Source organism: Temnothorax curvispinosus, unplaced genomic scaffold (assembly GCF_003070985.1).
Source record: "Temnothorax curvispinosus isolate PA1 unplaced genomic scaffold, ASM307098v1 QBEX01017668.1, whole genome shotgun sequence".
Lineage (NCBI taxonomy): Eukaryota > Metazoa > Arthropoda > Insecta > Hymenoptera > Formicidae > Temnothorax > Temnothorax curvispinosus.
In genome coordinates this window covers 1-24,739 of record NW_020227448.1, presented here as the reverse complement: position 1 = coordinate 24,739, position 24,739 = coordinate 1, and the positions used below count along the sequence as shown (strand labels likewise).

Genomic DNA, 24,739 nt, shown 5'->3' with positions numbered 1-24,739 from the left:
TTTCATCTATAAAAATGGAATTTTGTATGCTGAATGTTCTTAAGGTGGTCCTTTCGCGGACCCAGCTAGTCAAGTAACAGTCCGTCATGAGGTAATTGAAAACAAACATATTGACAAATATTAGACAACATCCCAATAATTATAATAATATAATATGATTTTACACGCACGATTTAATCGTATTTAATTATTTACTAATTAAAAAAATATCACAATAGTAGTGCGGTTGGATTCGATTTAGGTTAGGTCAGGCATGACAGTACGAGTAAAGCAATATGCGATTGGACCACTACTTATTTAACCTCATATATTAGAGCAAAACATTCGGTAAGCCCTTATTTTCAAGGTATGTACGAAATCCGGAAACTTCAGGGAATATTTTAAGACATGAATAATGTATTCATCTGATCGCTAAGTACATGTATTATTCGTTGAAAACCTCGGACGTGGCGATTTGCATCATTCTATCTTTCTCGTTCATTAGATGTAAACAAGGATAGAATGACAATGGCACGCTCCGCGAACGCACATTTAAAATGACTTATTTCTTGTAAAGTGTTGGTAACCTTACTTGATTTTTCGTACACATGCCCCTTATTACTGTATATTTAACATATATCAAATTTAGGTACCTATCTAATACTTGTTCTCACGAAAGGACCACCTTAACGACATGATCTGTCTCTATCGGGCATAAAACATTTGATATAATATTTTTACATTTCGTTCGACCCATAATCATGCTTTTCAATAGAATCGGATCGTCTTATACCTGTTAAAAAAAACTGAGAATCTCTGTTACAGTTTGATGAGGGATATTTTTTTCTGCAATAAAGGCAGTAAATCTAATATCTAAAGATTTTATTCGCTCGTCAAACGACAAATATGATTCATCAGTATTCAAATCTTCGTTTGATTTGTTCGCTTCTATATTACTTTTTTCCAACTTATCTCTATGCATTTTGAATTCTGCGTGCCAATATATATATATGTGATAGTCCGCAAGCAATTGATAATCACAAATTGAACAAAATGTTGAGTTGACATCATTTGGCATTTCGCGTAACCATGGTCTGAATTCCTTTTTATACAACCATAATATTGTTTTCTAAATTTTTGTTTATGATGTCCTTGTTGTTCTGTGACATTTATACTGTTATTATCATCATCTATAATATTTTCTTTAATATTATTTTTGTGACACGCAGAATCCGCGTGTCTGGAAACATGCGATGAGCTGCACGAAAAATTTTTATTACATATTATGCAATTATAAAAAGTATTATCAAATGACGTATCCAAGGCTTGTAGCGATCATCGCTAAGCCAAGCTTCTACAAATTTTCGCTTAGACATTGTTTTCGATTTATCACATGTTTCCATGTTGAAAGAAAAATAGAATGTAATAGAAAAAACGCAACAGAAAGAAAGATAGAAGTTAAGATTTAAAAAAAGGAGAGAAAAAGAACAAAGAAAGAATTTTTCTTAGTTCTTACAATTAGTAGTTAATAGAAAAATACAAATATAAGAAATATTAATAAAAAAGACGAAGAAAAATGAAAAAAGAACTAAAAGAATACAAACAAAAATTTGAAAGATAGAAATTAGAAAGATTGAAAATACCGTGAAATTTAGAAAAAACTCTCTACGCTTAAGGATAAGATGCAGTCATGCAGATGTCTGGATGACGACAAGACGCGAGTCTAGAAATTATTTAGAAATTAAGCCGTTTCACGGATTCGCGGATTCGCTGCCGCGAATCGAAACGAAGATGAAAAGGATGAGTACACGAAAGAAGGGCTCAGTGGCTCAGCGACAAACATTAGCCTAAGCAAATAAGTTGTTTTTCACGGAAAAACACACGACTCGATTGCTATATAAAGCCATGTCGATAGATTAGACGGCAAAGGGGACACCTGATTGATGAGAAAACCTTACAAAAATTAAATGTTCTATTGCTTTCCATTTTTTTTATTAATTAATGAGAAACCATACAAGTGCAAAGAATTAATAACATAAATAAAGCAATTAATGTACTACACCAATATGTAAAAGTATTTTGTTTATATTCTTACATGGAGTTTACAAAGTATAAGTTTAACAGTTTAACATTTAATTTAATTTCTAATTCCATTTTTCTTGCACTAACAAAAAGTTATTTTTCCAAATTGATAACGGAACATTTTTAAGAAAAAGGCGTACAATAACTTTTTAACGAATAGCGAGCGACGGCTAAAACCTTCTGAAGGTCACTCGGGGTCATGACCTTGACAACGTACATCAAGGTCATTAAAATCGGTGAGGTCGCTCTTAATCTGCAGTTTTACCGAATACATTATTAATGTCGCTTAAAATATTCCCTGAAGTTTCCGGATTTCGTACGTACCTTGAAAATAAGGGCTTATTGCCGAATGTTTTGCTCTGATATATGAGGTTAAATACGTAGTGGATCCAATTGTATATTACTTTACTCGTGGCTGCGTTCGAAAACGTCACCCGAGCGCACACGAGCACACTCCCCTTTCCTTATCTCAGCAAGTTAGAAGGAGAAGGGAGCACACCCGAGTGACGCTTCCCGAACGCAGCCCGTACCGTCATGCCTGACCTAACCTAAATCGAGTCCAACCGCACTATTATTGTAATATTTTTTAAATTAATAAATAATTAAATACGATTAAATCGTGCGTGTAAAATCATGTTATATTATTATAATTATTGGGATGTTGTGTAATGTTCGTCAATATGTTTGTTTTCAATTACTTCATGACGGACTGTTACTTGACTAGTTGTGTCGGCGAAAGGACTACCTTAAGAATTCTTGTGTGCGTGTGCGTGCGCGCGCGCGCGTGTGTACTCGCAGGATTCTTATCTCAATTCTGTATATTTCGCATCACGTCGTGATAACGAAATAGAGATAAAACTGCAAGTTTGTGATAAAAACAAAGGTTATTTTAACGGTTTCAGGAATTTTCAGCTTGCTGCAATTAGATCTCTCGGCTAATTTCTTCCAGGAGTTTCCCACTGATGCATTAAGACACTTAACGGACTTAAAATTCTTAAATATCTCTAACAATCTTATTACCGTAAGTATTCTCGTACGTAACATCTCTTTTATCGTCAATACATGAAAACATTCAACTATTACGTACCTGAAGCCGAATGATTAACTATCGAGGCTTGTTCTTATATATATTTTATACATTGCAATAGAAAAGATAAACATTTAATTAATTCATTATTTTCAATCATACATTATTTTAAATCCATTATATTATAAATTAAATTTCAGAAAGCGATTTTTATTAGAAGTAAATTAGGAGTAAATTACAATTTTTATTAAGAGTAAATTACAATTTTTTTTTTTTGCAGGAAATAGAACGGATACATCTGTTAAGCTTGAACGAGTTGCAAGTATTAGATTTGAGCCGTAACAACATAGGTCGACTTGGAATTAATACATTCTCTAATCTTATCGCTCTTATAAGACTAGATCTGAGCTTCAATGCGCTGCGCACGGTACATTGTTGTTTCTAACACTTTGTCACAAAAATGATTAAGATTAGAAATCAATCTCATAATTTTATTTGTTTTTCCGTAACCCCTTTTTATACAGCTCCATGTGTTTTACATTAATACTTCCATGATTAAAACGATAAATATTACTATATGCTTCAGTGGTCGAATTGGTAAAGTGTCCGGCACGGATTGAAGAGAGGTCGAGGTTCAAATCCTGGCTGGGATAATATTTTGTGCAATAAATTCTTTATAGTAATTTAAAGATGTTAGCATCAAGAAGTAAAATCGATTATTGATTTAAGTATGTTGAATTTACTGTTCCAATGAAAAACTGTGTTTCAAGACCAACAAATAATCGGCGATTATATATTTTTCCATCTGTTTGAGTGGAAAAAAGTATATAAGTCACACAAAAATATCATTAAGCTACAAAGATCTAACTTGACCAAAGAAGACATATCTCTATTTACTTATGAGAAATTGGTTTATATCTTTTTAGATGTACATTTACACTAAAAAAAATTAGAGAATTACTTTTTCTCACAACGGTAAATTTTTTCCCATTTTTAACCTATAATTACTCAGCGAATAATTAAAAAAATTTATTAATTATTAATAATTAAAAAAAAATTGAAAAGGGTTTTGCGGGAAAAACTCTCTACTATAACGTGCTTTTGTTTAATTTTCACTCAGTTTAATACTTAAAAGCGGGGAGATAGGCTTGAGGAGAAGGAGCAAACGGTTGGCCCGGAATGAAGGAGTAGATCGAGATATAAAGGCTTGGAAAGGCGAGGAAGGCAGGGAAAACCAAGAAGTGAGGTGGAGTTGGCGTTGGAGAAGGCGTAGAAGAGGCCGAGGAAATAAAGGTGAAGTCAAGGGTGGCACGAGTGAAGAGTGGTGCGAGGTGGAAATTAAGGGGTTCTTGGAGGTTAGGATGAGAAAAAGGAAGAAGAAGGGGCAGGGACGGAAGAGATGAGAGGGGGAGCAGTGGCCTGGAGCAAGGTATGGCAGGCTAAAGTGGCAACGTGGGGCCCGCTGGTTGGTGGTCGGCGAGAAGAAGGCACGGTGGCGGTACGGGCCTGGCCCGGCGCGGGCGGTCGACTGCTCCGAAAAAGCATGTTGGTACCACTGCGGAACAGCGGGACGTGGCGCGCAGGAGTACAACGTGCAAAGCGGGTCGGTAAGGAGGAGAGAGAGAGAGGAGATGCCGACAATCCAGGAGATGGCGCGAGAGGTGAGCGGATGGAAGTTAAAGCGGGTGCACAATGAGTATAAGCAGTATAGCACAACAGCGAATGAGAGAAAAGCAATAGAAATCGGTAGATCGAGGATGGTGGGTCGACTGAAGAAGATGAACGCTCGGCGATAGCATGTGGACCGTGGTAGTAAGACGTAAGGCGTAGAGTACAGTGGAGAGACGGAGAAACTGAAAAGCGGAAAAGAGATTGCAAGGCAAACAAGGAAAAGAGCAGAAGAAAGGGAGAGTAGAAGTGAATGAAGACAGGGAGAGAATAAAGAGAAGGAGAAAGGTAAAGAGTGGCGGAAAAGCGGACGAGGCAGGATTGAAGAACGGAGAAAGGAGATAGGAAGAGCAACGGAAAGACGCAGGAGCGGGAGGAGGTCAATAGATCAGAAGCGGAAAGGACAAAGATTGTAGAAAAGGCAAAAGAGGAGAAGGCGAAAGGAAGAAAAGTTAGGGTGACGAATAGGAAAATATGGATAGAGGAAGACGAAAAGTGGAGATGGAACGAGGAGAGAAAGAAATGGGAGAAAGAGTAGAATAGGAATGAGGGGAAGGGAAGGGTATAGGAAGAGAGACGGAAAAGATAAGGGGCAAGGAAGGGAAAGAGTAAGAATGTATGAGGCCGCATGGTCAGGTCGGGACAGGAAACGCGAGAGATTGTATTGGACTTCCGTTGACAGCGCCGTCGTAAGAAAGGAGGACGAGATAAGGGAGGAAGGAAAGGGAAGGGTGCAGCGAGGGAGAGGAAGAGGATAAGGTACGTGAAAGGGAGGGAGGGAACATGAATGTATGAGGCCGCTATGGCTAGGTCGGGACAGGAAGCACAAGTGTCATGTACAGGGTTGGGTACGTCCCTTCAAAACGCCAATGTTGTTGGTAGAGGATGTAAGATTGTAAGTTTATACAGGGTTGGGTACGTCCCTACAAAACGCCCTTTTAGACCTTTTTGGGGTAATAAAGTATCCTATCTAATTAATACTTAAAAGCGTATTTAGCTTTGAATAAAGACGTATTTAAGATATCCAAAATCTTTAAATTTGCAGTCTTCCACTGCCTAACAAAAAAATTGGCGAACATAATCATTAATACTATCTCAAAGTAGGGACTTTGCCCTTTTAAATAAAAAAAACTTTGTTCTACGATTGTTTAACGAGATATCGCAATTTAAAGTAAACACTGTTTTTTAATAATTTCAGCATACCGCCAGCATTTGCATAACCCGATGTATATCATGGGGAGGTTGTTTAGTCAGATTGTGCACATCATTTATGTATGCGTATGTGTATGTGTATGTGTATGTGTATGTGTATGTGTATGTGTATGTGTATGTGTATGTGTATGTGTATGTGTATGAGTATGTGTATGTGTATGTGTATGTGTATGTGTATGTGTGTGTGTATATGTATGGTGTGTACATATGTTATGTGTGTACATGTAGAGGTTTTTTTTAGTAAGAAGTGTTGTCACCTCCTCGCCATATTACTCTGCGTAATTTTGATCTCATATTGATGCATTTTTTTTATATCAGATTGAAAATTTTTTTTCCAAATTTGACGCAGTGCCTTTTCAATCTGATGTAAAAAAAATGCATCAATATGAGATCAAGATTGCACGAAGTGATACGACAAAGAGATGGCAACACTTTTTTTACTAAAAAAAAACCTCTACATGTACACACATACACATGTACGCATACATACGTGATGTGCAAAATTCGACCAAACAACCTCCCCATGGTGCACTTCGGGTTACGTAAATACCGGCGACAGATGTTGAAATCATAAAAAAACAGGAGTTACGTTAAATTGCGACATCTCGCTAAATAATCGGCGTAGGACAAAGTTTTTTTTTCATTTAAAAGGGCAAAGTCTGCACTTTGAGATGGTTAATAATTATGTTCGCCAATTTTCTTGTTAGGTAGTGGAAAACTGCAAATTTCAAGATTTTGGATATCTCAAATACGTCCTTATTCAAAGCTGAACACGCTTTTACGTATTAAACTAAGTGAAAATTGAACAAAAGCACCTTATAGTAAAGTTTACCCTATAAAATCCTTTTAAAAAATTTTTTACGTTAATTAGTCGCTGAGTAATTACAGTTTAAAAATGGGCAAAAATTTACCGAGAAAAAGTGGGCCCCTAATTTTTTTGAGCAGTGTTTTGTGTTTTTGAGCATATTTTAGTAAAATTTATTTTAAAACATATTATTTTCTTAGATGTAGGGGGGACCGGGACAAACTCTACATGATTTTTTCAAAGGCAATCAATTTTCAACAATTAATTATAATTTTCAAGCAAATTCAATAATACACATTTAAAGAGTGTTCTTTCAGGTAGAAAATTGCTTCAGAAGTTTTGCTGTACGACGCTTTGTTTTGCCCCCAGGAAAGGGAAAGTGACGCGAAGACAAATTTTCAAATTGAAAAATGCCGGAGCAAACTTGACACTTTGCCTGATCGACACAATTTGATCTGGAATTTATTTTTTATTGTCTGAAAATAAAAATACATTGTTTATTATATATTTAGAAAGTACAAAAGTTCGGAATAAAGTAAAACAGTTATTGGAAATAATGAGAACAAAAATTGTTGAACTTGCAATTATCTTCATCTAAACTCATGTCTGAAAAACAATTAATGCAGGTAAACTCGCAATCGGACGTGCGTACAGCGTACACATTAGTCATGAGCCATACAGCTGCATGACAAGCATCATTTGTTATTGGGAGCCGATGAAGTAACGTGGTGTCAACTTTGCCCCGGATGTTGTTTTTCACTTTTGTCACTCCAAAAACATGAAAATTGTAAAAATATGCAAAAACTATTATCAGATTCATACAGAGCATCAAATTTCCCATCAAAATCACTTACATATAGGTTCGCAAGAGTAAAGCTTGATGAAAAAAAAGAAAACTAATCGAGAGATCAGAAAAATTACTTTTTACTATTAAAAACGCTTATGTCGCGCTAAAAATTACACCATAACTCAGAATGTCACCAAATTCCACTAAGTTGATATTACTGAAACATAAAAACGCATTTATAGTAAGAAAGGCAAGTTTCTACGATAGATTTAAATTGGCAAAGAGCCTAGTGTCAAGTTTGCCCCGGTGTCGAGTTTTTCCCGGTCTCCTATAAAGATAAGAATAATGAAATATCAATACTAATATATTATAATTTCTTTTGAAAGATAAAATATATTATTACATTGAATATCATATAATTTTATATTAATTATTACAAATATAAATATAAATTTATATTTGTAATAATTGTAAATTAATTAATGTTTATATTTATTTTGAATAAAAAAATAATAATTTTGCGCACATATTTATTTATATGTTATCCTTATATAAATCTATATTACACTTTATGTATTTTTTATTACAGATCGAAGAATCGTCTTTCGAGGGTTTGACAAAACTGAAATGGTTATCTTTGCAAGACAACAACATTCTATTAGTGCCAGCTTCGGCCCTCACACAATTACCATCTCTGGCGCATTTACACGTGCAATTCAATCGCATCGCCGCACTATCTAGTGAACTAATTCGTGCCACGTCAACAAATCTTATGACCTTGGGTCTAACACGCAATCTAGTTCGCGAAATACCACCTAGATTGTTCTATAACTTTGAAAATCTCATCAACATTGAGCTCTCTGGCAACATGCTGTCTATTATTTCGCAAAATATGTTTGCTGGTCTGGAAGACACTTTGCAAAATCTTGATATATCGTATAATCGATTGACGGACATCATCGAATTGCCATTAAGAAATTTAGTTTCACTAAACTTGGCGGGTAACCAATTAAAACGAATATCACCGGATACTTTCAAGTATTTGCATAAACTACGGTATTTAAATCTCAGTAATAATCCCTTGTATGGCGGTTTTCCTCCAATTTTTCCTTCGTCTTTGATCAACCTTGACATATCTTACACAGAGCTCAAAATTTTACCATCTGTGTTACTGTTGAATCTTGAATCCCTAGAAAGGATTTCTCTAGCTAGCAATCAGCTACAAGAAATTGACGAAGGCACTTTCCAGTATCTCTATAATCTCACGACAATCGATCTCTCGTACAATGCCATTGAACATATCGACAATAATGCCTTTGTTGGTCTCATAAATCTTTATTCGTTAAATTTGCGAGATAATAGGCTTACGTCGTTTATCGGCGAACATTTCAACACAGGCACTGGCTTGGAAATCCTTGATTTATCGGACAATCGCATCAACCAGTTATCGCAGACAGCTTTTGCAATTCATCCGAGGCTCAGACAACTCAATCTTTCAGGCAATAGGTTCGTTCAATTTTCCAGTGATTACGTCAAGTCACTACAGTTTTTGGAATGGTTAGACCTATCCAGGAATATGCTGCTCCACGTGAACGAATTTGCCTTCTCACAAATGGGAAGATTGCGTGATTTGGATCTTTCTGATAATAAAATTGAATCGGTATGTAAAAGATTATGATAGATAATAAAAATAATTTTAAAAAATGTGCAAGTAGAAACCTGTACATTGCTTCCTCTATGAGGAAGCCTGTTTTTTTATGCATAATTATATTTATTAATTTGGCTTCCTCATAGAGGAAGCAATGTACAGGTTTCTACTTGCACACTTAAAAACTATAAGAAACCAATGTGCAAGTTTCTACTTGCACACTTTTTTTATGAATAGAGTATCATTAAAGATAAATTGGTGTTGTATTTTGCTTGATATCTTAAAATTTGCGGAAATTAGAACAATCACGTAGATTTTTTTAAACAGAAATCGGTAACCTCTTTATTATTAGCAATTTTTATTAATTCTATTATATTTTTCAATTTTTTCTACCCTTATTTCATATATAATTCTTTAAAATTTAATTAATCAGTTCTTATAGAAATTTCAGTAATAATATTTATTTAACTTCGGCTGCTGCCAAGAAGTAGACTTGGTTTACAATAGGTTCCTTAACACAATCATCCATCCGCACATCGCCCGTCAATCACAACAATTTTGACGGGATTATTCCTCACGCTAAAGCTCGCCATTATTTATCACTACTGCTCTCACCTATCTTTTCTCATCTCCACTTCTATCTTTTTCCTATCCCTATATAATTTCCTTAATATTTTTTCTTTGGTTGTATCTAGTTTATCGTTCCATAGTCTATCTATTCTTTTCCTGTTATCCCTCCCTAGTTCTATAAACTGGTTCTTTATACTGCTGCGCTCCTCTACATAGTGCTTCAAATTATCCCTTCCTTCCTTGCAGAACAGACAAATTTTTTTCTCTTCCCCCCACCTCAATACATATTCTCCGATTCCATGTTACCACATCTCAGATTTATCAGGGCTCTGATACTATCCTCTTCGATCTGTTCATCTATGTTTGTCATCCTTAGATATTCCGTCTCTCTCTAACTCTTTATACTTCCTATTATACTTCGACTCTATTATATTATTCTCTTCCACTTGCCTCTGTATCTCCCAGTCTCTTAATTTAATCTCTTCCTCAAATTTCCTCCCTTCTCTCCTTAACAACTCAACTGCTTCCACCCCCCACCCGTTTTTATTATAGTACTTTTCTCTCTTTCTACCATATCTGTCTTCTATTTGTTTTTCTCTTTCTCTATCCAACATTTCTTGACCCATCTGCTCTCATCCATTTCTCTAATCTTTTTCTCATATCCCATTGCCCTTCCTCTCCATCCTATCCTAAGCTTTCTCAACCCCAGTTCCGTTGATTAGGTATCTTGGGGTACAGAACTTTAAATCGAAAACCTATCTTGCGTAATCTGGCATAATTTTTTCCAAGTCCTTTTTTTCTTTCTATCCCTAATTTTCCACCCCATACGACATCACACTCCGGACTAAGTAATTAAACAAACTCCCTCTCCTTATGAAATCATCTTTACAAATCCGTTCTCTTAGACCCCACGTTCTATTTACCGCAATCCTAGCTAATTCCTTAATATGATCTTTGCAATTCCCTCTATTATTAAACACGAAACCTAAATATTTAAAAGTTCTAACCTCTTCTATCTCCTTTCCTCCCCATTTCCAATTCTCTTTCTTCTCCCTACTTTCTTTGTTAAACACTAACATCTTTGTTTTATTGGTACATAATATCATTTTCCTCCGTTTTAGAAACCTCTTTATTGTGTCCATCATGTCTAACATTGCTGTTCTATTCTTTGCTACAAACACCATATCATCCGCATATTCTAGCGACCATACTTTATTGTTTCCTAACTTTACGCCTCCTATCTTTCTTTCCTCTAGCTCTTTTTTAATGTCCGCTATATACAAATTAAATAGGAGTGGAATCATTACACAACCTTGTATGACTCCTTTTGTTATCTTGAATTTCTCCGTCAGGCTCTCTTTTGTTCTTATTGCAACTTCAGTCACATCATACATTGCTTCTATTCTCCTTATAAGTTCTTTATCTATTTCCTTCTCCCTCAAGATCTTCTATGATTGCTCTCTTTCCACCTTGTCAAATGCCGCTTTTAGGTCTACGAATAAGGCAATACAATTTGTCTTTTTTTCCCTCCTTATCTTTTCTTTGGACCAAGTGATCCAAGACAAAGATGTTATCCACCGTTGCCCTCCCACCTCTGAAACCCGCCTGGCTCTCTGGAAGCAGATCCTTCAGATCCACCTCCCTCTCCAGACGGCATCTGAGGACCTCCGTATATTCTTTAGTTCTTCTTCTTCCATTACCTTTTTCTCCTTCCTCTTCTGTTCGAGTATGGTCTTCAGGTTTCTTCTTTCTTCCAGATATTTTCCTCTATCTAGTTTTCCCACTCTTTATTTTTTATAAAGTCTTTTTACACTCCTTTTCTTCCTCGTACATTCCTTGTTCCACCAATCTTTGTGGCCCATCTCTCTTCTCGTCGTATTTACCCTTTTCTTTATCATAGCCTCATGTACCATCTTTTTAAGACTAGACACTACAGACGCGCGCTATTTAGCTTTAACATTATGCTATTACTATTACACTATTAACCCTTGATACACACAACTGTCAAAATATACAATGACAGCTGCAAATGAAGTAAGCGCAGCAAGAGAACCAATCGGCATCGCGAAAAAGTGACAATAATACCTACGACATGCCCTTTTTAGAAGAGGACTTGTCCATTTTTCTTCTATAGTTTCTTCTTGCTGTGTCTCCACAAATATATTCTTGTTTGTTTTCTCCTTGTATCTCCTTATTGCCTCCTTATCCCAACGGATTCTCCATCTTCCTTCTGTTGACTCTACGCCGTTTGCGTTAGTCGCCTCTTTTTCTTCCGCTCTTCTTTCTTTATCCTCAATTTTTGCACAGACAGGCATGTGGTTTGAGTCCACCCTCGCATCTACCTCTTTTCTATGATACATTCTCTCGCAAACTACAATATCATATAGTCTATCACTGTATTTCCTCTCGCTCCTACAAAAGTATATTCGCCGTTTCAGTCGCCGTTCGTTGTGCCGTTTAGTAAGTACCATCCCTTGCTTTGTATGAAATCTATTAAGTTCTTACCCCCTGTCCCTATTATTTTGTCTTTACTTCTCCTCTCTATGTTACCTTCCTTTTCTTCTGCTCCTCCCAATTCCCCTGTTTTTATATTAAAATCCCCTCCTATTATAATATGCTCTCTATCCTTCTTTCCTAACCATCTCTCTATTGTCTCCTCTACCCTACTCCAATTATCCTTATTATAGACCGAAATAATGTTAATTCTTTCACCGTCCGCCAAAATTTTTGACAGTATTAGACCTTCTTCCTCATTTTTAATCATTGTTGATCCTAATTTCCCTCAACTTTTTTCTTCTTCCCAATACAAAACCTCCTATCGCTCTGCCTTTCTTTTTTATTTTTTTCGCATGACTGCACACCCATTCGTGTATGTTCGGCAATAAACTTTTAATATTATTCTATTTTTCTGCGTCTACCCATGTTTCGCTTAAACTTACAAAATCGAAATCCCTAATATATCTCCAGAAATCTCTAAATTTGTTTACTAATCCTGCTACATTCTAGAAGAGTATTTTAATCTTTCCTTTTCCCTTACGGCGGTTATCTCTCTCCCTTTCTCCCTCTTCTTCATTACTTGCATTATCCACGTTATCTACGTCCGCCACCACCTCATCTCTACACGCCTCCAATGCTTGGGTTCCCTTTATAAATTTTTCTTTTTTATTAGCTTATTTTTTTCCTCGCTCCATACATACTTCCTACCTTGTACCTCTAGGTTCCTATAACCTATTTTCACCCATTTTCCTTCTGTTTTCTCTTTCCATGTCCGTTCTTTTATCCGTCTTTGCATTTCTCTGTCCTCAAAGGTCGTGATCAATGAAAATTTTCTTACTTCCCAGCTTCTTCTTCTTCTTCGTGATATTATCATCCTTCGATTTCCAGCAGTCCATTTCAACTATTACTATCTCTCTTCCTTCTTTGCCTGTTGACCGCATCTTCTTTACTCCCGCTTTTGCACCAAACTCTCTCTCAAGAAACATCTCCGCTGTGTCTATTGAGCTTTTGTTTTCCTCTTTATGTAATCCTCTGATCACTAGATTATTTTTCTTTTCCTTCCTTTTCTTCATATTTCTTTCTTTCTTCATAACCATCTCCGCCACCTTTCCCACAATCTCCTCCATTTTGCCGCCGGTCGCCTCTTCCGTTATGTTTTCACTCCTTCGTTCGATCTTTGATATTCTCTCCTCTATCTTATCCATCCTTTCCTCTATCCATTCTTCTTTTTTTCTCCATCCTTCTTCTAAGACGCTCATCCTCTCTCTCATTTCGTCTCTAATTTCTCTCTTGCTAACAACAAATCATCCTCTTCATTTTTCTTTGTTGCTGACAACTCTCCTTCCTCTTCTCTCTTCTTACCTGCAGCACCGACTCCTTCCTTCGATTTGTTTATTCCTGGTGGCGTTCTCACGGTCTTTTTACCTCTCTTGAAAATTTCCTCCGCAAGTTGTTCTTTTTCCTCTCTTTTCCTCTTAGCTTTCGCTATCTCACATGCCATACTGTTTTCACTTCTCACATAATCCAGTATGCTGGTCGAGCTCGATCTTTCTCTCATTCTTAACTCCTCCTTTGTAAGTCTTCCTTTTCCTCTTTTTTCTTCTTTTGGTGTGACAAAATTCCTTTTGAATGAGAAGGTTCTCATTCTCGCCTGCCTCTTCCCTCCATCCTGTACGTCACTCGTTCACGCTCTCTTTCTATTCAATCTCCTTAACCGCTGCCTATATGCCTATAGACTGTTCTGTCTATGTCGCTATCTACTCTATGCGTAACGCAAATCTTGCTCCCTTTTGGAACGCACCACGTTATTTTCCCGCTTTCTCTCACCTAACCTCTCCCTTTCTCTAAAACATTTAACGCTCTTTTTCTTCATTATTTAATATTTCCTTACTACATCTATTATTCTATCCTAAATTTAAGTTATTCTTCCTACCTTTCTATCGGTTTAGCGCCTACCTCACCTCCTATTTCTCTCTAAACTCTCGTCTAATTTATCCGCAACTCTCACACGCATGCACAACACACACGCTCCTCTAACCAAGTCCTATAGAAATTGCAGTAAACTTGGCTGTTTTTTTTTTTTTTTTTTTTAACAGAAATTGGTAACTAATCAACCAAATCCAGAACTAATCTTAACGAATTATATATGAAATAGGGGTAGAAAAGACTGAAGAATATAATTGAATTAATAAAAATTGTTAATAATAAAGAAGTTACCAATTTCTGTTAAAAAAAACAGCCAAGTTTACTGAAATTTCTATAACTCAAGAACTGATTAATTAAATTTTAAAGAATTATATATGAAATAGTGGTAGAAAAAACTGAAAAATATAATAAAATTAGAAATAGATCGATATCTCAAATATTGAGAAAGCTATAGCGTATAAAACACGCTTTTCTGAAAAATGAAAATCCCCTTAAAATCCATACCGGTCGACGGATTTTAATAAAATTAGTGGAGAACATACTTTTTATGATACTCTATTTGTGTGCAAAACTTCAACCCGGTATCTAAAAAATTGTAGAAGTAGATGCGTGTACAAAAAATTCGTACACACACACACACACATACATACATACTTCCGGACATTTTCTACTATGATTTCTCGACATTTTAGAACATTCTAAATCTATTTCCTTTAAAATCTCGAAAAAATTTTTTTTACTATCACAAAGCTTCCTCTATGAGGAAGCAAAAAAAGAAAATATGATAAAAGCAATTGGAAGAAGTAGAATAAAAAAGAAAAAATCTATAAAAGTCAAATTTCCTTATTCTTAGCACTCTATCCTTTCCATTTTTCCAATGATAGATGCACAAAATGTAAAAACGTTTTGATTATAATGATAATTTTATTCTACTCAACAAAGTAAGATAATATAAAGTAATACAGTGATAAACATAAAATATTAAACAAGTGACGTAAGAAAAGTCATTAAAAATATAATTAAAAATACTGCATCAAGAATACGGATGTGCTAAAAATATGAAAGTTTAACTGTAACAAAATATATATTATTAATAAGAAATGTAACTATTTACATATTGTTGAACATAAAATTATTACAGGTGGACGAATTGGCTTTCTATAATTCCACACAGCTCCAATTGCTAGATTTATCTGGCAATGTTCTCGAAACGCTGAACGAACGCACAATGGAAGGTCTACTTCGATTAGAATCTCTGGATTTACGCAACAATCGACTTGCATTGTTACCCGAGACCATTTTCGACTCGTCGAGAGTTCACGCCGTGGAAAGAATCGATTTATCTGGTAATCGTTTTAATGAGATACCAATCCGCGCATTGCAACGGCAATTTGTATCGTTATTCAGCCTAAAATTAGCTCAAAATCGAGTACTGGAAGTGTTCACACAAGATATTATCAATAATGTGAAGGAGCTTGATCTTTCTGAAAATCCTTTGAGTGAGAACGCAATACGCGGCATTCTAGGCGAAGCAAAAGTTCTGCGTTCGCTGAATCTTGCTAATACAAGTATTAAGACTATTCCCAGACTAGAGACACCATTTCTCAGGCATTTAAATCTTTCGGGCAATACGATCACAGATATTAACCCGGTTATGTTCGAGCGTACTACGATGTTAGAAAGTCTAGATGTGTCGAAAAACCGTCTGACAGATTTCACGAATCTGATCAGAACCTTCAAAAATCTGCCAGTACTTCAGAGTCTAGACATTTCCAATAACGAATTGAAGAACATCAACGAGAGCAACTTCGACGGATTAGCTATGTTACACTCCTTAAAAATGGCGAATTTGCTGAATTGTACTAGAATTGAAAAAAATGCATTTAGATCGCTGACAAAATTGCGACTTCTACATGCCTATAACTATCCGAAATTGGGATATTTTGACGTACAGGGTATTTTAAAGCATATGACAAATCTAGAGATATTGGATATCGAAATAAAGGATTCGTCGGTGGGCAACGAGCAGCTATCAGTGCGAATTCATCCTTATTTACGAGATCTGACATTACGAGGGGAAAGACTACGCAACATCCTTTCAAGTTCACTGGTCGGTGTGCGGGGACCAAGATTGCTACTGAGTTTGAAGGATACTTCCGTGGATTCGATACCAACAGCTCTCTTTTTTCCAGTTCCGCGTTCTACTAAAATTGAACTGAATGTCTCTGGTAGCAAGTTTACCAATCTACCTCCTCAGTTATTAAATGCTTTGGATGAACGTAGAGCTTCCGTAAGAATTAGTGGATTGGATAACAACCCGATCAACTGCAGTTGTGAAGTGAGACATCTGTGGAACTGGCTTAAATTATTGGATAATAAAGCGCCTACTGTTATCTGTGCCAAACCGGACTATTTAATGGGTACACTGCTGAGTAATCTCACAGAGGAGTATTTCTTGTGCAATCGTACAACGTTGACAAAATTACAAACGACAGAAATCACACCGTTGACAAAATCAACAACTCTAGAACCAGAGATCATCTGGACCGTTGCACCAACAGTACAAAACAATCGAAATAACCACTATAATAATGATCATACAGGTAAGTCACATCATTCTTAATTATGCATTGAAATGTATATAACATCTTTGCACATTTCGGTAAATATTGGCAAAAGAAAACCCAGCTCCTATGACCTTGACATATATTATAGAGGTCACCCTCCTGAGTAATCTTCAGAAGGTTTTAGTCGTCGCACGTTCTTTATTAAAAAATTATTAACAAAAAAGTTTGAAAAATATAGCAGTTTTTTGAGTATTAAAAAACATAAACGACGTCCATACAACCTCTATAGCTCCATGCAACTGTCTATCTCTACGGTGGAAGTCAGATAGAACTCTAATATAGATCCATACTATTTCCATAATAGATGTCTCCTACAAATCCACTACAAACGTCCATTATACATCTGTTATAGATGTATAATAGACTTGTACATATAATGTTTCTAAAAAAATAATATTTAAATTTTATTATCAATTTCAAATTACTAAATAATTTCAAATAATTAATTTTTAGACAATTTTTGGGAATATATTTAAACATTTATAATATTTTATATTTTATTTTAATTCACACAATTTAATTTCTAATAAAACATTAACTTTATATAAATATAATTATCAAAGTTTTTAATATAAAGATAAATAATAAATCTTAGTGTCAAAACGTATATATAACGTATAATGTTTAATATTGCATTAATTTTTATTGTTGAAAATTTAATAATAAAATATAAAATTTAATAATTTAATAATTTAATATTGAATATGACAGTCAGACTATTGTCACCGTAAACTGTTCACCACAACAATTGATAACTCGCGACTAGTGCGAAGACGTAGACCGCGATTTCGCGAGAGCACTCGGCGACCACGAGCACTAGTAACACGCGCTTCCGCGACGCGGCTATCACGCGCCAGTACTTTCTCGTAATAAAAAATCATTACGTGCTAGTATAAGAGACGAGCCTGTGAGAGACCTGATTATGATAATTCTTCGCTGCGTAGATCAGCTGAAGTGAGATCTCGGGTATCACATAGTGCAGGGGTCTACGAAGCAATTTTTGATAATTTATTGGATACGTCTTACTTATTTATTTACATGTTTTTACACGTTTTTCGTCTTTCAGGACTGTTAATTTATTTCCTGTCTCTGTCTGCTGAAAACTTTTGTTTTATATCCACTTTGTTTTATTCTCATCACTTTCATTATCTTCACACACAATAATATTAGTCTGTATTTTTCATTAAATATACAAACTGCCACATACATTGCAATTTCTATTGTCTTTTTCCCAATGCAGATGTTTTGGGAACGAAGATCCAAATTAATGTATTTAAACTTATAGTATATTGATGAGAGAAATAAATAAAGAGAATCCCAAACAATCTTCTAATAAAATTCTCAAGATCTCTTATGATGAAAAATTAGTTTATAGCGGCATGGAGCATCATCAATCTATGTTGATTATATCTATCTATATTGACTATATATTGACTATAATCTATATACCTATATTCGACTCAAGACACTAACCTTTTCAAATTTCTATAATTTTATTAATGTTTAAAATTTCGCTAAACCGCTTTGTATACATGTTTTACATATTTTAACATGATTAAAAAAATAATATTTAAAAAAATCAGCTTTTTAAACCGATTTTGTTTACTTGAATACCCCCTTAAGCAGATTCATATTTTTTAATATGTTTACAACATGTATTGATTGATAACAGGTACATCTACACTCAGCAACATTTCAAATACTGATGACACCCTGATTATCGGCATCGTCGGCAGTGTAGTGGCATTTATCGCGATCATTATCATTACGATCTGCATCTGTCGATTACGCTGGAGTAACCAAATGCAGGAAGCAAGAATTGCAGCGATGGCAGCGTCTAGCATTCACGAAGCATCGATGATTCGGCCAGCGAGTGCTTACTCGGGCAAGATCAATCCTCACGATCTTTATGTAAGCTCGTACAATGGCTCAACTCTAGAACGTGGCGGTAACAATTCAAACCCATCAGCCACTCCCGTGCAAATGATGCCCTATGTGCAACCGATACACATGATGCATGCCGTGAGCTCACTTTCGCCGTCCTCACAGCAAATCTATGGATATTATGATAATCCATCTCTCCCCGTGTACGTAACGGAAAACAAATTGGACAGATAACATAATTCAACAAAAAAAAAACTTTTTTTCAAACTAACAATAAGAGAAAGAGCATGTCCGTTATTATGTTGAATATAATTTCCGTTCACATGCTACATTATTTTATTATTAGTTATACAATTTTGAAAAAATCAAGGTAAAATTGTAAAAAATTTTCATGTAGTTTATCACATAATGTGTTGGAAATTTTTATGTTATTTGAAATTAAGTATTCTATATTGTTAAAATATTTTCTCCTTAAAAAGAATTTTGTTACAAAGATTGAAATTAATAAGAGTGAGTTATGTTTAAATTGGGTTGCATTACAAGAAAATTGCAATTTAAACCATTCAAAAATATCTGCCAAATAGTTTTCAACTATTTATTAAAATATAAGAGTTTTTCATATACACATAAACATAAATATAATATTAAGGTTATATATACATATATTATTATTATAAGATTATATTAAATCTAAAATGGTTAAATATATTCTATGTCAAAATAAAGTTTTAAATTTTTTAAAAATTTGTAATATATCAAGTTATTAAATACGAACTCCAAGATCATAGGCATATCTATATAGAATACTTAGACTGTTATTGAGTTTATGCAGAAATAAAGTGCAAGTGAGTCGTGCCGCCTTATTTCGAAAAGATAAGAAATTATGTGTATATACAAAATATAAGAAAAAAAGTTCAAAATTTAAAAAGAGGTTAAAATGTTAAAAATAATACACACATAAAAAAATAAAGAAATATTTTTTTAAAATTTTGAAATTTTTTATTAAATATTCTATACATCTATGTATTGACTATTTCTTTCTTAACTAGCAAGCATACGTCAAAATAACGTCAAAATTTGGTCATAAGATGAAAAAAATGACAAATGTAGATGACTAAAAATGACGTGAAAATTACGGAAAAATGACAGACTTTGTCACTAGACTGATAACGACATTTCAAAGCGTTAAAAAGATGTGACTTTATGATCTTTTTGGCCTTTAAGTAACGTTTTAATAACGTTTTAGTGACGTTTAATTAGCGACGTTATTTTAATAACGTACACGACGTAAAGGATTGTAAAAATCAAAATTATAATATTAAGAAACAAATTTTGTTATAAAACACTTACATTTTATATTTTGTATTTATTTAATTATTATCAGTTTTCAAAAATAAAGATACTATTAACTAAAATAAAGTTACATATATTAACATTATTTAATCCAAAAGTACCCAAGAAACACATCGCAATCAAAATTACGTCATTTTAACGTCATATTGACCAAAGGAGGGTATTCTAAATTAAAGTTTTGGGAACTGTTAGAGAAACGAATAAATTCTACATATTCTTACGTATTTTGAGTCGTAGAATCCGAAAATGGCCATCAAGAGACACGGCAGTGTCTCGCGCCAAGTACACGCGGAGCGAGACCGACCGTGACTCTTTTACGCGAACGCACGAGTTGCGAGTACCCGAGATTTTGAGATCTCAATAACGAGTGAACGGATCAAGTTCCAAGTAGGCTTGATCGATAGCTTGGGTCGATTTGGGGGGGTTTCTCTTATAATATTCCGCTACGTGCTCTACGAGCGGAGATATTACGATCCAAAGTCTGAAATGGTAAAATTACAATTAAGATACGTCGTCGTCGTCGTACGGTTGCTTTTTTCTTCGATAGATGGCATTTGAGAACATGTCGAGCGTTCCTCCGGGTCCCCTCCATGACAGTGTTGCTACATTGAAAAGAGACAGCATATACGCGTACGTGTGCGTTCGTCGCTCAGTCGGCTCAGTGCGTTCGCGCGGACAGCGCGCTGTCAGTCAGTTATATTAGGTGCTTTCCATTTACATCAAAACTCAGATAATTCTCATTTGTGACGTTGTTCTATCCTTTTTGGCATTAATGAATGATAAAGACAGAATGACGTCACAAGTGAGAATTATCTGAGTTTTGATGTAAATGGAAACATCTATCTATTATAACCTAGAAATAATGACAGACGTTTATGACCGTCGCCGCGTGATAGATATAGTGATGTAATAAAAAAATAAAATACAACTGTGCCGTGTTGATATGTATGAAAATACTGCAATGTATTTCGAAGGACAAGTGTAGTACCGCAATTGACGTACAGATTGATTATTTTGACGATAAGAAATCGTATTGCCGTTCAGTGTTGTTAAGATGTTATCATTCTTTGTGCATAGAGATATATTAGTGTGGATATATCCGAGAAGCGGTCTATCGAGAAAAGATAAAATTATTTCTTAACGGTGTATCTTTGATATTTCTTATTCCAATGACACTGGCAGGACCCGATTTGCCGCAAGTTCCGAATCCTCTGAAATCTATACAGAAATATTTAACAGTCGCGTCGAAGCACGACCAGCGAGATAACGTTGTCAGTTATTATTGTAAGTACATATCTATATATTATATAAGTCACGTCTGTTTGTCTGTACGCGAACTACTCATTCGTTAGTGGACCAAATTTTTACCAAAAGTATATGAAATAGGGGTAGAATTTTCCGGGGATGAAAATGTCGCGGCTTTTTTTTGTTACCGATCTTTTTGGAAACCGGTTCCAAAATTTTTTCAAATTTAACGAGAATTAATTGACCAAATCTCAAAGAATTGTATATGAAGTAAGAGTAGAATATATGTCCCAGAGAGTGCCATAAAGTGTACAATTTTTCGTTACCGATCTTTTTGGAAACCGGTTACAAAATTTTTCTGACTTTTCGGGAATTAATTGACCGAATTGTAAAGAATTGTATATAAAGTAGGGGTAGAATATTTCCCGGGAATTGCCATAAAGTGTATATAATTTTTCGTTACCGATCTTTTTGGAAACCGGTTCTAAAATTTTTCCAATTTTTCTGGAAATAATTGAACGAATCTCAAAGAAATGTATATGCTGATTTTTTTGAAACCGCGAGTTTAATTTTTCATTAATGTACTGATTTTCTTGAAACGTTTCCGATTTTTGTTTAAAAAAATCTACGTGATTTTTTAAAGAATGTACATTAGAAGACGGTCAGGATGATCTATTGCTAAGAGCAGCACTAAATTATGAAATGGAGAAAGCTGCAAAGGCAAAAAAAAATAAATCTTTTTTTTAATAATTTTCGGAAATTAAATCGTTCATAGGTCGATTAGTTTTAAATGAAATATGTTGTATGTAGGATTTGTTACCGATTTTCTGGAAACCGGTTTTTCTAATTTTTCGGGAAATAATTGACCAAATTTCAAAAAGTTATATATGAAACAGAGGTAGAATTTTCCGGGGAGTGCTATAAAGTGTATAATTTTATGTTACCAATCTTTTTGAAAGCCGATATCAAAAATTTTTTAAAGTTTTTGGGAATTAACCAGTTACTTCAATTCGTGACTGTCGCGAGCGATTAAGACCGGTTTTTGGAAACCGGTTACGAAATTTTTCAATTTTTCGGAAAATAACAAGTAGTTCGCGTCAGACAGGATAATGGATAATTTTTTATTAATGGATCGATTTTCTTGAAACTGGTGCCAAAATTTTTTTAATTTTTAAAGTGAAACTTCTTTAGGCACGGTAGTGAGTTCGATTCGCGACACGAAAAAGTGTAACGGAAGTGAAACTTCTTTGGTACGATAGTAAGTTCGATTGTGCGACACGAAAAGTGTAACGAAAACTTGACCAATAGGCGTACGGCGTTGGCGAGACGGTTCTTCTTCTGGCACGGTAGTAAGTTCGATTATGCGACACGAAAAGTGTAACGAAAATTCGACCAATAGGCGTACAAATTAAACTTCTTTGGTACGGTAATAAGTTCGATTGTGCGACACGGAAAGTGTAACGAAAATTCGACCAATAAACGTACGAAATAAAACTTCTTTGGTACGGTGGTAAGTTCGATTGTGCGACACGAAAAGTGTAACAAAAATTTGACCAATAGGCGTACGGCGTTGGCGAGACGGTTCTTCTTCTGGCACGGTAGTAAGTTCGATTATGCGACACGAAAAGTGTAACGAAAATTCGACCAATAGGCGTACGAAATTAAACTTCTTCGGTACGGTAGTAAGTTCGATTGTGCGATACGAAAAAACGTCACGAAATAGTGTCACGAAAATTCTACCAACAGGCGTACAAAGTGAAACTCCTTTTGGATCGGTAAGTAAATTCGATTTTCCGACTCGAAAACGCGTCACGAAAATTCGATCAGGCGTACGGCATTGGCGAGTCGGATATAGTGAGAACTGCGTGTAACACTATGTCCGGTATTCATAGTCTTCAAGATCGTCTTAAGTAATGTCTTAAGACGCTAACACGGCTCTGTGATTGGTTCATGACATCTTAAGATTGAACTTAAGACGGTCTTAAATAACTATGAATACCGGCCTATATTTTCGAGTTGCGGGCGGCTTGGAGTGACTAATTCCGTTGCATTGTTTTTGTATTAATTTCAGAAAAGTTATGGCAAAGCCTTGCCTTTAGAAGTTTCACTTCTAACGCGCGTGGCGACCACGCGTTCATTTTTTGTTAATGATTTTGATGAAATTGGTACCAAAAGATTACTAATTTTATGGAAATGGTTACTATGGGATTGAAAATTGGGTTTTATGGAGTTCTATTGGTGCTCCTAATTCATGAGTGAGTTTGGGGAGAGGGGAATATATTTTGAGCCCGCGCGAGGCGCGGGCGAAAAATCTAGTAATATACATTCTAAATCATGATTCTAAAGATTGTAGAAATATCTCGGTAATGACACGGTGAAAAAAACATGTATTCTAAGAGAAACAAAGAGTTAATTAAAATTTACGTACAAAAAACAGGTCGCCTGTATGCTCTTTAAACTGAATTGAAATTGTCCACCAAGACATCGGCGGAGATTAATTTTCTACTAAAGTTGATGGACTGGTTGGAAGCAACGAAGAAAGAACTGCATGACAACGAAGCTATTATTATAACGATGTGACCGCTCAATTGCATTTAGAAAATTGGGCCCTGAAGCTCTTTTTATATGCCGATAAGAACGATAGGGCTGCAAATTTTTTCAAGAATGTACTACAGAGTTTTTATACCGCTCAGATATTGTATGAAGTTTTGACGCTGTTTGGAGAATTGAGCGTGGAAGCGGCACAAAATTGGAAGTATGTTCAGTGGAAAGCAGCTTATCTCAACAATTGTTTCACGAATGGAGAAACTCCGGTGCCAGGGCCAATGAAAGAAGCAGATGATGATAGTACTTCTATTAATGCGTATCGTCGCCCGTCGCATCGTCGCTCGTCGCATCGTTGCTCACAAAAATTATGTTTTCTCAAAAGAAAACGATTCACGAAGCTGAAGAAGATGACGTAAGTATAAATGCATATTTATAATATGTCTATTTTATTTTAATGTTTTTAATATACGTATATACATTAAAATTTTAGATATGTTCTTCAGATATTTCCGCCCCTCCGGACACAACTGGCATTGTTGCTAGCCCTTCAAATACCGCCACTGTTGCCGGCCCTTCGCGTACCGCTACTGCTGCCGGCTTTTCGAGTACTGCTGTTGCTGCCGGCCTTTCGAGTGCTGCTGCTGCAGCCAATTCTTCTAGTATCTCCACTGCTGCCGGCCCTTCGAGTACCTCTGTTTCTGTTGGCCCTTTGAGTATCGCCACTGCTGCTGGCTCTTCGAGTATCACCGCTGCTGCCGATCCTTCGAATAACGCCGCTGCTGCTGGCCTGCTGATTCAGGTAAATTACACATACACATATACATAATTGATTAATTATATTTACATATGTATAATTGATGTTATTATATTAATGACTTACTTT

At 35.4% G+C, this 24,739-nt stretch overlaps 1 protein-coding gene and 1 pseudogene across 1 annotated transcript; both read left to right on the top strand.

Moving 5' to 3' along the window:
* Positions 1-2,260: 2,260 nt before the first annotated feature.
* On the top strand, positions 2,261-19,187 carry LOC112467609 (chaoptin-like). The gene is made up of 6 exons (XM_025036293.1): positions 2,261-2,297; positions 2,964-3,082; positions 3,369-3,515; positions 8,150-9,220; positions 15,342-16,803; positions 18,500-19,187. Exons 1-6 carry the CDS (start codon positions 2,261-2,263, stop codon positions 18,943-18,945), a joined length of 3,282 nt encoding a protein of 1,093 aa, XP_024892061.1. The 3' UTR covers positions 18,946-19,187.
* A 2,046-nt stretch (positions 19,188-21,233) lies between these two features.
* LOC112467607 lies at positions 21,234-24,272 on the top strand (annotated as a pseudogene).
* Positions 24,273-24,739: the final 467 nt, after the last annotated feature.